This window comes from Marmota marmota, unplaced genomic scaffold (assembly GCF_001458135.2).
Source record: "Marmota marmota marmota unplaced genomic scaffold, marMar, whole genome shotgun sequence".
NCBI lineage: Eukaryota > Metazoa > Chordata > Mammalia > Rodentia > Sciuridae > Marmota > Marmota marmota.
The window spans coordinates 21,784,797-21,798,577 of NW_025999853.1; the positions used below are offsets into that span (position 1 = coordinate 21,784,797).

General features: G+C 30.3%; 1 protein-coding gene and 1 pseudogene across 5 annotated transcripts in view; both read left to right on the forward strand.

Annotated features, from left to right (window-relative positions):
- LOC107140026 (centrosomal protein of 290 kDa) overlaps positions 1 to 13,781 on the forward strand; it is an 89,203-nt gene that overhangs the window by 22,486 nt on the left and 52,936 nt on the right. For all 5 annotated transcript variants that reach the window (XM_048804262.1, XM_048804286.1, XM_048804257.1 and 2 more), the window contains 10 exons: positions 1,550 to 1,722; positions 2,503 to 2,665; positions 4,123 to 4,223; positions 4,296 to 4,383; positions 5,439 to 5,551; positions 7,010 to 7,094; positions 7,625 to 7,767; positions 10,742 to 10,906; positions 11,290 to 11,439; positions 13,199 to 13,314. In XM_048804262.1, coding sequence (XP_048660219.1) covers positions 1,550 to 1,722; positions 2,503 to 2,665; positions 4,123 to 4,223; positions 4,296 to 4,383; positions 5,439 to 5,551; positions 7,010 to 7,094; positions 7,625 to 7,767; positions 10,742 to 10,906; positions 11,290 to 11,439; positions 13,199 to 13,314 — 1,297 coding nt within the window. The remainder of the gene's footprint in view (positions 1 to 1,549; positions 1,723 to 2,502; positions 2,666 to 4,122; positions 4,224 to 4,295; positions 4,384 to 5,438; positions 5,552 to 7,009; positions 7,095 to 7,624; positions 7,768 to 10,741; positions 10,907 to 11,289; positions 11,440 to 13,198; positions 13,315 to 13,781) is intronic.
- On the forward strand, positions 5,563 to 6,980 carry LOC125617167 (annotated as a pseudogene).

Genomic DNA, 13,781 nt, shown 5'->3' on the forward strand with positions numbered 1-13,781 from the left:
AAAAAAAAAAAAAAAAAAAAAGCCAAAGGAAATGAAGTACAGATACATGCCATAATATGGTTGAGCCCTGAAAACATCATGCTAAGTGAGAGTAGTCACAAAAGGTTACATATTATATGATTCTAATTATATGAAATGTCCATAATAAGCAAATCTATGGAGACAAAGTAAATTAAGAATTGCCTGGGACTGCAGAAGAAGGGTAGTAGGCAGTTTCCTTTAGTATAGAGGGACAAAAATATTGTATAAATATAATGTGATGATATCTGTTCAATACTAAAAATATTGCAATATACACTTTAAATGAGTATGTGATATATTAATTACTTCAATCATGCTGCTGAAATAACTTATGTTTTTTTTCAACAATAAAGAAAAGTAACAAGGGAGGGGAGAGGAGGGGAGGGGGGAGGGTGGAGGATGGGGAAGGCAGCGGAGCACAACAGACACTAGTATGGCAATATGTAAATCAATGGATGTGTAACTGATGTGATTCTGCAATCTGTGTATGGGGTGAAGGTGGGAGTTCATAACCCACTTGAATCAAAGTGTGGAATATGATATGTCAAGAAATTTGTAATGTTTTGAACAACCCACAATAAAAAATTAAAAAAAAAAAAAGACCTTATGTGATCTCCCATCCTAGCCTAGTGCATAATAAAAGACTAATGTATTAGTAAAAGTTTATTATGAATGGGCATAGTATGATTTGTGTCAATAAATTTTAGAATGATAAGTATATTATATGTTGGTTTAGCCACAGTTTAGTAAGCTAATATAAGAATGGATTTAGGACTTTTATTTTACTTAAGTTATGATTAAATTTAGCTGCAAATTATAGAAAAATAAAGCATGGAACAATGATTTAAACAAGATAGAAACTTATTCCTCTATGATATAAACAAAAATGAATTAATTCAGTTCAGGATTGGTATGGTAGCTACACAGATATAAGGTAGCAGGCATCTGGGACTTCTTTGTCTTGTTTCTCTGCCCATCTCAACATGAGATTTTGATCTCAAGTTCTAAGAATAACGTTTGAGTTTTAACTTTCATATCCATATGCCAGGTAGCAGGATAGAGGAAAGAAACAAAAGATTGACATTTCTCCTTTAAAAACATTTTGTAAAATTCATGCATGATCTTTGTATTTTCTATAGCAACATGACCATAACTGACTGCTGGAGTGTGGAAATTTAGTTTTCATTTCAGATGGTCAGGTGGCAGCTAAAAATTTGTAGTTCAAATTACATGGTCAAAAGAGAAGTTGAATATTATGAATATTCTCTGTTACAATGATCAATCCTGTAAAGCCTTGTTTTGCAGCCTTTTGTTAGCCCTAATCCCTTCAGGTGATTTAACTGAACTTTACTTTTTTTAGTTAATTTTATTAACCAAACCAAAATAGAACTCTCAGTTTACAAATATAAATTGCAACATTAAAAGAGCTTTTAGTGCTATACCACTTCTGTCCATACATTAGAACAACTGATTTAAAGGAGTAAGTAGTCAACCCAGTTAATTTCATGATTTTTGTTTTTACCTGTAGGTGCTTCATCCCTTTCTCAACAGAATCATTTTATGAAAATTCAGTCAAAGGTACAAATTTTAGAAGAGAAAACTAAAGAGGCTGAGAGAACAGCTGAACTGGCTGAGGCTGATGCTAGGGAAAAGGATAAAGAATTAGTTGAGACTCTGAAACGGTTAAAAGATTATGAATCGGTATGTATATTTATCTTGTCAGTCAAGAAGCTTTGAATTATTTTTACCACTTATAGACTCTTTTGTGCCCTTTACTGCATACCATTTTAAAAAGTTCCATAAATCTCTTGATAAACGTTATTCTAATTAATTTATATTAAACTATTCAATCTTTTGAGCATTTATATTTTGTCAGAATTTTTTTTCAAACCATTCAATCAAAACTTTTTGCCCAGATAATAAGCTTTGGTGAAGTTGTAAAATTAGATTGTTTGTTATCTGTATTCTTTGTGCCACCATGTAGATGTGATACCACTGGCTGGTTTGACAAAACTTGTGACATGATGGTTTTGTTTTGTTTTCTTTGTCAACAGTCTACTTTGTACTTTTTATAATTTTTAAAATGATCCCACCTTAGGCAACTTAATTTGTTACATATTCTATTGGTTTTGCTGATTCACTTTTAACTTTCAATAATTTTATATGTAGTATTCTAACAGTTTGCCATTAGGATGTTGTACTGGGAAGTTTTAAGCATTTTGTATTCCATAATTATTATTATTAAATTCAGTTTATAAAAGTACATAAAAACCCTTAATGTATAATTTTTATGTTTTTATTATCTGTTAAAAAATAAATTTAAACTTTGAAAAAACCTGAAATATGCCTATCATATAAGTTGTAGGTATATACACATTTCCTCTGAGACTTAATGAAAGATAATTCTTAAATAATTCATGAATTTTACTTATTTATTAAAATAAACTATGTTATATTTAAATTAGGTTGGGTGTTTTTCAGGGAGTATATGGTTTAGAAGATGCTGTTGTTGAAATAAAGAATTGTAAAAACCAAATTAAAATAAGAGATAGAGAGATTGAAGAATTGACAAAGGAAATCAATAAACTTGAGTTGAAGATCAATGATTTCCTTGATGAAAATGAGGAGCTTAGAGAGCGTGTGGGTAAGTCATCTTTTAAGTAGTTTTCTCATACATGATTTCCAATTCTTTTTTGTTTACTTTGGTTTATTACTATTACTTTTAAGTAGTTGAATGCTTTTCTCCCCTAAATAAATACTTCCGTGAAAACATTTACACAGAAGTGAAGCTGCTTCTATTGAAGTGGGATTGAGGATTTCATCTAGATTGTGGGTCAGCAGTCCTGGAATCTCATTTTATATAGTCTGATACTTCCTCAGTAATAGATACTTGTTTAAAAAATGAAAGTCTTTTAACATTAATACCACATAACAGACGTTAACCTTTTTATTCCTCCAAAAAGAAGGGACCAATGACAAGTTAGTTTGCAGAGTGCTCTTTGTTTCAAATTAATTCCTAATGACTTTATAAATGTTTAAATTTTTTTAGGACTTTGAGGTTCTTGACTTTTACAATTTAGGCTGCTTAAGTTTTACTTTAGTTAAGTATTTTAAGAGTTCTGTTGATTTTAACAAGCAATTTGTAAATCTCACTTTGAGAACTTATGTTTTGATTAGAGTGAATAACGCATTACTTAATATTACCAGTTTGATACTAAATTCCGATAGTTCAATTTAAGTTGGTTCTTTAAAATAAAAATGAAGTTCTAAAAACTGATTTCATTATATTTGCTAAATATTAGTTAATGCTTTCTAAGATTTAAAATGACCAATTGTAAAAAAATTTCTGTAAAGGAAAGAAAATTAAATATTTTATCCGGATTATTTATTTGTGAAATAAGATCTAGAATTAAGGTAGGACCTCAAATTGGACTTGTGAGTAATTGACCAGTCCGTTCATAACCAGTTATCTGGAAGTTCCTAAAGAAGCTTCTGACAATCTATAGATCTGTCACAAGCACTAGATTTTCTGTCCTTAAAAGGCTTTAAGTCTTGATTTATAATTACTTTAGACAATTACAACATCTGTTTTTCAAAGCCTAGCTGCTTAGTAATAGCAAATTAGCAGGCAAGTACACTGGGAAGAACAGACTAATAATGATAATGTAATTGATATTTTTATTAATAATGTCTACTATGTGCCAGATACTGCTCTAAGCAATATGTTTAGGTTAATTTTATTATATACATTCCTGACTGGTCAAGAAAAATAAATAAATACAGTGTTATCCCTTTGATTTAGTTATAAAAGTGGGAATTGAACTACAGTCTATTTTATCTCAAAGCTTCTGTTCTTAATAATACAGTATAATATTTTTGTGATAGCCTGACATGGAGTTTTTGTTAGTGTTTCCATAATAATTGGAATAAAATTTTATCTGGGGTTTGGCACAATTAACTGGAAAATTCTTGCACAAAAAGTAATCCATTCTTCATTGATACTAGCTAAATGAATTATAACCAGTTGCTTGATGGTGTATGAAGTTTTTGTAGTTAATTTGAATGTTTTTAAGTTTTTAATTACTCTGCTTTCTGTTTTAGGTCTTGAACCAAAGACAATGATTGATTTAACTGAATTTAGAAATAGTAAACGCTTAAAACAGCAGCAGTACAGAGCTGAAAACCAGATTCTTTTGAAAGAGGCAAGTATGGTGGTTAATTGATTTTTTTTTTTTTTGGTTGAATAAAGAAAACTAATAATTCCTACTTTATAGATTGAAAGTTTAGAGGAAGAACGACTCAATCTGAAAAAAAAAATTCGTCAGATGGCTCAAGAAAGAGGAAAAAGAAGTGCAATTTCAGGTATCCTCAGTTATTCAATACCTTTAAAAGAATGTTTGGATTATGAGTCATTTGAATCTGAAATTTTCTGTGTTTTTAATATGTTTTTATATATATTATAGTGGATCTCCTGCAGTTTTAATAAATAAACATAATGACCTGCAGAGAGGTAACTAAGTATAATTGGGTTCAATCCTGAATCTGAAACAGGTGGCGAACAAACAAAAACAAAAACAAAACAAAACAAAAAAACCAAGAGAACAAACAAAACCCAAAGTTTAGAAATCATGGTTTTGGAAGTTTTAATTGTATACTCTTAATTTCTACTGTAATTCTCAGTATGTTGTGATTAATAATGATAATACTTAGCAATATTCATGTTAATTTGTTGCTCTTAATAGTTTCTCTTTCGTTCAGGACTGTGCATTGAAAACCTTCTTTGTAAATTATTCAGTACTAAGTGAAAATAATGTTTTATTGAATGTAAAAATTAGCATTCTTGTTTGTTTATTTTACTTGGTGAAAAAATAACAGTTGATTCAATTTTATAATAGCTATTACTAGTTTTTGTTAAAGGACCACAGATAATTTTTTGTTAAGAGCACCACAAAAAGGGATTTTTTTTTTTAAATTTGGGCCAAGTTCATAAGCATATCTCTGAATTATAGTAGAGCATTATGGTTTTTTAGTTTTATGGTATCTGTAATCATAAATTTTCTATGAAAATGAAACTATAATATACTAATATAATAAAAGTTTACTCATAATTTGTGATTTTTATGTACTTTTTACATGTGTTTTTGAATACTGTACTTATCTATTAGTACTTTTAGTATAGAATGGATAAATAATGATAAGAAAAAATAAAAAATAAAATGATAGAAATAAATAAAATTCTCATAGCTTTTTAAAAGTGAACTAGATCAGGTTATTCTGACTACATATGGATCAAGGATTTTCAAAATAATTAGTCTACATTTTGTTTAGGTTAAAACTCGAATCTGCTTTTAAGAATTAAAACATTAGAATAGTAGGAGAGTTATTTTGATTTTTAATTTGTTAATTCTTTTATGTAGAATTAACCATTGAGGACCTGAACCGAACTGAAGATCTTTCTCAAGGAGATAGCATAGGGGAAAGAAAACTGAATTTTGTAAGCCTCAAAAATATGAGTGAAACACAATCAAAGGTAAGCAATGAAGTATTATGGCAGAGAAAATAAAGGAAAATGTTATCAGCATTTCATTTTTTTCTTATTTTCTCATTTTGGACACCTGTTCTTTTATAGTTGTGAAATAAGTAAAGAAAAATGTTTACTTGCTTAAATAATCTGTTGATCCAAAGGTGATTAATGAGACATTATTTACTTTGAATACTGATTGAGAGTTCAGATGAAATAGAGATGCTGTATCGGAGACCAGAATTCAGTATTCCATAGTCAGATCAGAATGATAAGGAGGAGAATCTAACCATATGATCATTATCAAGAATGTTATCTGAAATTCATCATAGAGTAGAAAGTGGAGTGGATCCTTTACTCTCTTTACATAGACGTTCTTCAACTGTTTGAGGAAAAGATAATTCAATTCTGGAAACTATTACAATAAGAGAGATGTTTAAACCAACATATTTACAATCTTTAGGAAATCTGAAATCATTAGTCATTACATTTAGTACAGAGAGCAATGGAGTAATAAATGACTATTTATGCTGTCTTTCTGAAGAAAGTATCAGGAAGCCATCAAGCACTAGTTTCATCTTTTCATACCGTATCTACAGCTTCAGACTTCATGCAGAAATTATCACTTAGGCAAAAATCTGTAATATTTTGTCAAAAAATTAATGATGATATACCTGACCTGGATAAATGACAAGTAGCAACATCAGGAAATGAACAGATTCATACCCAGATAACGCATGCTGATGTCATTTTGAAAGAAGATAAAAGAAAAAGTGAAATACCCTTACAGACTGAGATTTTGAAAAGTAAGCTTGAAGTTAATGTTTTGGGTCCTGTGCCTATTATAGTACAAGCAGAATTGTGTCAATAGATCCACTTGAAAATCTTATAGAACAGCTATGGAGAGAGCTAGTATTTCTTAGATCTTAGGCGAGTTTCCTTCAGGTTATATTCCTGGGATCACTTTTTGTGACTTTTCTAACAAAGTTCTATAACAATTATAATAAATTTTTTGTTTGCACATTAACACTAATTTGTACACATTCTGTTTTTAAAAACAATTAGAAATGCAATACATTTTATAAGAACTTGTTGATTTGCCTAATATGTTAAGTGTTTCTTTAATGAAGTTATAGCCCAGGAATTGTTGATCGAAAAAGCACAGAGTAAAAATGCAGAAATAGTGCTTGAATATCACAGAAGCGAAGCAGAACAGGTAGTGTAAAGACAGAACATCAAGAGAGATAATTGTGGTAGTAAGGACAAAATGTGTCCTTATATTTCTTTGCCTTTTGCTGTGGGGGATTGAGCGAGGGAGAAAGTGGCAGGAAGATATATTCTGTCCTTTAAATCTAATTTTGCCTTTTTGATGACTATTGTTGTGTCTCCATAGTCTGTTTTTTGGTGTGAAACCTATAGACTATTGTAATATTTTATAAAATATGTCAATTTTATTCTGTTTGTCAGAATGAATTTCTTTCAAGAGAACTAATTGAAAAGGAAAGAGATTTAGAAAGAAGTAAGACTGTAATAAATAAATTTCAGAATAAATGTAAGTTACTGTTATCTCTTATTTTTCTATACCTGTTTTTTCTATACTAAATTTATGATTTAAAAGAACTCTATATATTCTCTGCTTTCTAATCTTTTTTTAGCTTTAATTAATTCTATAATATATATAATTCAGTCTCTGTCATTCATCCAGTTGATTTGCTGTTTTCATTGTCAAAATGATATTCTAAGTTTTTTGTGGAAATGTATATCAAATTTTTCTTGTGTTCTCTAATAAAAGTGAAGTTAGAAAACTGAAAATTTTTTAATATAAAGCATATTTTAAGTTAAAGCAAAAGTATGCTTGTGATTATGTCTTTCATATATGAAATAAATATTTATCATGAGTACTTTATTTAAATAGGTCTGCCATTTCACTAAGTTATTCATGTTGCATTTGTAATTGATTTTTTTTACACTTTTGTATGTGTTTTCCCAATGGTTTTTCTATATGTGAGATATTAGTCCTCTATATAAAATAATATAAGTTATGAAAATCTCTTCATTCAATGAAAAAATTTGTAATCACAGTGAAAGAATTAGCTGAAGAAAATAAGCAACTTGAAGAAGGTATGAAGGAAATATTGCAAGCTATTAAGGAAATGCAGAAGGATCCTGACATTAAAGGAAGAGAAACATCTCTAATTATCCCCAGTCTTGAAAGACTAGTAAATGTAAGTTATTTTTCATACAAATGTCTGTCTTCAACCAGCTCGCCTCCCACTTTAAAGATGATGTTATACTGCTTTTGTGGTTCTGATGAAATATTTGTGATCATTTGAATCATTGCTTCCCTGTGTATAATAATGTGCTTATAATTCTTTTTTGTTTTTTTTACCAGTTTGTATATAATGTGCTGAGCTGTGTGTTTATCTAGTTTGGGATTCAACGTCTTGAATCTATTCACTACAATTTTAAGATTTTTCTACCATTATTACTTCAGTTATTTTTCTGCTGTTCTCTCTGGGACTCCAGTGACATATGTGTTTTGATATCTTCTCATTTGTCCTTAGGATCTGTACATTTTTCTCTCTAATATTTCATCTTTTTTTCTGTCAATTACTAATTGTTGTTATTTATCATTAAGTTCATTCTCATTTTCTCTCTTATCAGTATTCTTGTGGTTCAAGAGTCAGTCTGAGGCCTGGAAGCTTTTTTTTTTCTTTCTTTTTTTTAGTTTTTAATGGCTCTTTTAACGGTGCTGAGGATCCAACTCAGGGCCTCACACATGCCATGCAGGTGTTCTACCCCTGAGCCACAACCCCAGCCCATGGAAGCCTTATTTATTTATTTATTTTTAAACAAAGAATTTAGAGTTCTTTTATGCTGGCACTCTTCTCACTGAGATTTTCTCTTTAATTTTCTGAGAATTTGAGTGCTATCCTATGATCTTCAAGGCCAGAAAGATCATAGGTCTCTGCAACTGCAGCCTGCCCTCAAATTAAACTCTTAAAAATGGCAAACTCAATTCTTGATAGTCTTTTCTTCCAGGATTCAGGTTTACGCCCAAAATACTTTGTTCATGTTCTTTTAACTTTTTAAATTAATTTGTTTTATGGAAAAATGTAGATCTGTTAGGAAATTATACCATAAACCTGGAAGTGTAATATAATATTATGTAGACTACAGGAAGAATTTTAGCCATTAATTAATATTTTATTTATATTTACTGTATGGAGACTTAAGAATTGCATGGTATTAATGAGTGTCTGTTACATAAACTTGAATATAATACATAAACTGAACTTATATGTAGCGTACTTTATTAAATTGTTTCCTAAAATTACTTCATTTACAAGGAAAATTATTATTCACTTAATTGCTTTTTAAAACCATGATTAATCAATAGTTGAATTCTTTCTAATATTGTAATTGTTAACAGAGAGCAAGAGTGACATTGATTATGTTAAAAGCTTCCTGAGGCTAGAAAATCATTTGACAGAATTTATGCAAATTAGTTGGTTCCCTGTATATTTTTCTGATTCTGACTTCTCTGTTGGTGACGTTGTTTTGTTTCTGTTATTATGAATGTCTAAAATGATTCTTAATGCTTTTTTGAATGTGATCATCTTTTGTCCATGATGCTACCCATTACTAATATTGTATCCCAGATCAAGCTTCATTCTCCATGGGAAATTCTACATATTGATCAAATAAACACAGAATGAATAGTCCCGGGAAATCTTACCTTCTATTTCTCTTGACAATCTCTGGACCTTCCCCAGACTTCTGCTTTGATAGAGTTCTATTCTGGATTGCTGTACTTTTTTCTGATTCTAATATGCTCTGATATTCACAGATCACCTAGGAATACTTACTACTTCCTTTAGAGGTCTTCAGAATTCCTCTTTTTTTTTTTCCTTCTTGGTACTAGAGATTGAACTCACGGGCATGAGACCACTGAGTCCATCCCCAGTCCTATTTTGTATTTTATTTAGAGACTGAGTTGCTTAGCACCTTGTCCTTGCTAAGGCTGGCTTTAAAACTCTTGATCCTCCTGTCTCAGCTTCTGGAGCCGCTGGAATTACAGTGGCTGGCCGGAATTCATAACTCTTTAGATCACATTAATTCCGGTTTATGCACTTCAGTTCAGTCTCTATTATATAGGATACTGTTCAGTACCCCATACCATCTAATTCAACCTCACTTTACCAAAAGCTTATATAGATAGCATGGTAGCAGGATGACTAACAAGGCAGTACTGTCCTTTACTTTCCATCTACCTGATATTCCCTTTGAATTAATATGACTTACTACTTTGCATGGCTTACTCTGATCTCCTTTGGGTAAAAACTTGCTTTTATAAATCAACTGCCTAAACACCACATCACCCTCCAGAATAGATTAGATTACTTTACTTAATTTATCTTATTTGTCTCTGTTTTCAGTTCTGAAAGCTTGTTTTGCATTGAAAAGCTTATTGCATATAGTTTTTCTGAAGTCCAAAGATACTTGTGTATATTATTATATAGATGAGTACGTGGTATGTGTGTATGCATGCATTGTTGGATCATTAGGGCCAGTGAGGCTACTCTGATAATATGTTAATATCTTACATATTATTTTTTCTTTTTTCATTGTTATTATTTAATAATTTTGTTATCCTACTTGGCCTTCATTGTCACGTATGCTCCAACTGTAGATAGGAAGCACTGAAAAATTCCCTTAACTGAATGTAGAAGTTTTTCCATCCCTTTGCTCATGCTTTTAATTCATATGCTGCGTAGTTTCAAATCTTTTACATGTAAATTACTTCATTTTGACTATACAAAACTCCTGTGAAGTGGGAGAAGCAATATTTCTTCTACTTTAGAGATAAGAAAATGAAATCACTTGCCCAGCTGGTAAGGGATTGGTTAACATTTGAACTCTGGTCATCTTAATCCTCTGGTTATTTTTCTAGTCTGCCAGTCTATTAACTAGATGTTGTTATATGTTAAAATGAAATAATGACCATGGTAATGTAAGTTGAACTGCAGTTTTATAAATGTAAATTCATAAATAAGACATCGAAATACCATACTTTGTTACTACTCATGGCAATCAGAATAGAAAAATGTTTAAATGTCAAATTTTATTTAAAGGTAAATTTTTGTTTCCTATGATTTTACTGTTCTTTCTTATATTTCTAATATATAAATATACCAGGCTATAGAATCAAAGAGTGCAGAAGGAATCTTTGATGCCAATCTGCATTTGAAAGCCCAAGTTGATCAGCTTACTGGAAGAAATGAAGAATTAAGACAGGAGCTCAAGGAATCTCGGAAGGAGGCTATAAATTATTCGCAACAATTAGCAAAAGCAAATTTAAAGGTGAGAATTTTATTAAATAAAATACTAAGCATAAAAACATAGGTTTAATAGAAAAGTTTATTTGTTTGTTTTCTTGAGGCTACTTTATGAGAAAATGTCCATTGAGTTAATTCTTTGAAAATTAAGAAAACTGAATTTTTCTTATGAAAGTAAGTGGAAAAATTACTGCCTTATAGAAAAACACAAAAATTGTGTCTTATAATTAGGCATTTTAAAATAAAATTCAAGCATGATTATATTCATTTTTGTCAGTTCTGGTATTCATGTACCTATTTTAAAAAAATATGCGGTAGGGAAACCATGAAGTATAATTTAGTATTTTCAATTTGTCTTTCTTTGGCTGTAAAACATGTGGGTCTCATCTTTGGATTGTTTGTTTTCAGATAGATCATCTTGAGAAAGAGATCAATCTTCTACGACAATCAGAAGGATCAAATGTTGTTTTTAAAGGAGTAGATTTACCTGAAGGGATAACACCATCTAGTGCCAATATCATTAATTGTCAGAATGAATATTTAATACATCTTCTTCAGGTACTGAAAATTTTACATGTGAATAACAAAAATCATTGATAGTATGTTTCTTAATTTAGTCTTCATGTATTCCTTTGAGCTCTCAGAACATTGAGATATATTATTTGTGAATTATGTTAGAATAGTTTATATAAAAGTAATTCATTCCATTAATCTTCACAAGAAGCATATTCACATATCTTATTTGGATGAGTGTCATTCGTATGAAATAGGAACATCAAGCAGCTACTATAAAGTAGTGACATGTAAATAAGGTGAGTACTTGTATTTATTGCTGGTTAGGGAAATAATTCAAGAGAATAAAGTCTGATAAACCCCTTTCTAGTGTCATGATTACTTTTCTGTGTTATTCACAAGAAAAGTTTTTGAGCCAAAAAAATTTTTTTAAACCTTATTCTTTCCTTTACTGTATAAATTGTTAGTTTTTAAATCCAATAGCAAGTTAGGAAGGGTACCATGCTCTAGTACTTGTCCTGTGTTTGTTTCTCACTTTTGCTGTGTGTATAATGAGCATGATGAATGGCCTAATGAGAGATGCTTTTCATTATTTTATTTGAAGTTTGAATAACCATAATATCACACATACTACAAATATATTTGCAAAAATGTGTTCAAAATCAATGAAAATGGTCTTGATTATAAGTACCACTGTATTCTTGTATTAAATTATTGATCACTTGAGTTATAATTATCAAATGCTTGTTTTTGTATTTGATATAAAAATAGTCTTTTCCTAAATATTAGACTTTTGCTTGTCATCCAGGTCAAGTAGGGACAGTCTTCACTACTTATCAGAATGTTGCTTTATAACTCGTTATATCATTACTTTGAAATTCATAGTACTTTTTTCTTTATAGTACTCTTTATGATTTCTCTTATTATTCTCTAATAAAGGGACATTATCAATAAATAATGGCCATGTGGCATTGACCTTTTATTTGCGATAGGATTAATTTTTTCCAACAAGATGCATGAAATGCATTATGATAGATTAGTGAATAACCATTGGTAATGTGCAAAAACCTATCCTAAGTGAAAAACCAAGTACTTGAACTCTTATTCGTAAGGAATTATAGAGCGATGGAACATCAGAGAGATGCAACTTCAAATGTTAGATCTGAGTATCTGGAAAGCATGTGGCACCAGGTCTGGCATATGTCCTTAATAAAGGGATCTCAAGTGTAGTGCCACTGAGTATTTTTGATGTTGAGTAAGTTATGTAATCTTTTGAAGTCTCAATGTATTTATCTTTAAAATGAAATGATTGGAGAGGATAGATAATTTGAGTGGAGGTATGAAAGTATATTTTCACAAAATGATATGTCACTGAGTGGTTAGAGGTGTGTGTTTTTAACTATTCTGTATATCTGATAAAAGTGTGTATTTAAAGGTAACTTTTCCTTCAAATAATTTGTATGCTTACTGTGACCACCATAACTGATAAAAGTAATTTTACCCATTTCATACTATTTTTTTTGTGGGGGGGAGCAGATACCAGGTATTAAACTAAGGGGTTGTCCACCACTGAGCCACCTCCCCAGTCCTATTTTGTATTTTATTTAGAGACAGTTTCTCACTGAGTTGCTTAGTGCCTTGCTCTGCTGAGGCTGATTTTGAACTCGCAATCCTCCTGCCTCAGCCTCCTGAGCCGCTGGGATTACAGGCTTGTGCTACTGCGCTCAGCCATAGTACATTTTTATATATATTATATCCTTGAATTATGATGTTTTGAATTCTTATTTTTAAATCAAATTTTTAGGAACTAGAAATTAAAGAAAAAAAGTTGAAGAATTTAGAGGAATCTCTTGAAGACTATAACAGAAAATTTGCAGTACTTCGTCATCAGCAAAGTCTATTATATAAAGAATATTTAAGGTAAAAGTATTAGCAAAACTTTATAAATTTAATCATAGTATATTCATAGTGTATTTCATTCATAATGAAAGTAGCATTAGAAGAATTTAGATATTTTGTTCTGTTCTTTCCTTCTGCCTTTTCTCTTTCACTCTTTTTTTTTTTTTTAATATACTGATAACAGTTGTGAAGAATTTGTTTTTAGATAGATGGTATAGTTTTAATGATCACAAGCTCATCCATGTCCTGGGATTGTTTTGCCTTGTTTTTAATCCAGACTTCAATATTTGCTCATTATAAGACCTTGAGCAAGCTGCTTTACCTTTCTATGTTTTAGTTTCCTTTTTTATAGAATTCTGATAGTAATATCTCTCTCATAGTGTTCTTATGAAAAATAAGTGAATTATTACATGAAAATGTTTAGTGTATGGCACATATGAACAGTTTATAAATGTCAGCTGCTATTAGTTAGCATCACTTGTAACAAT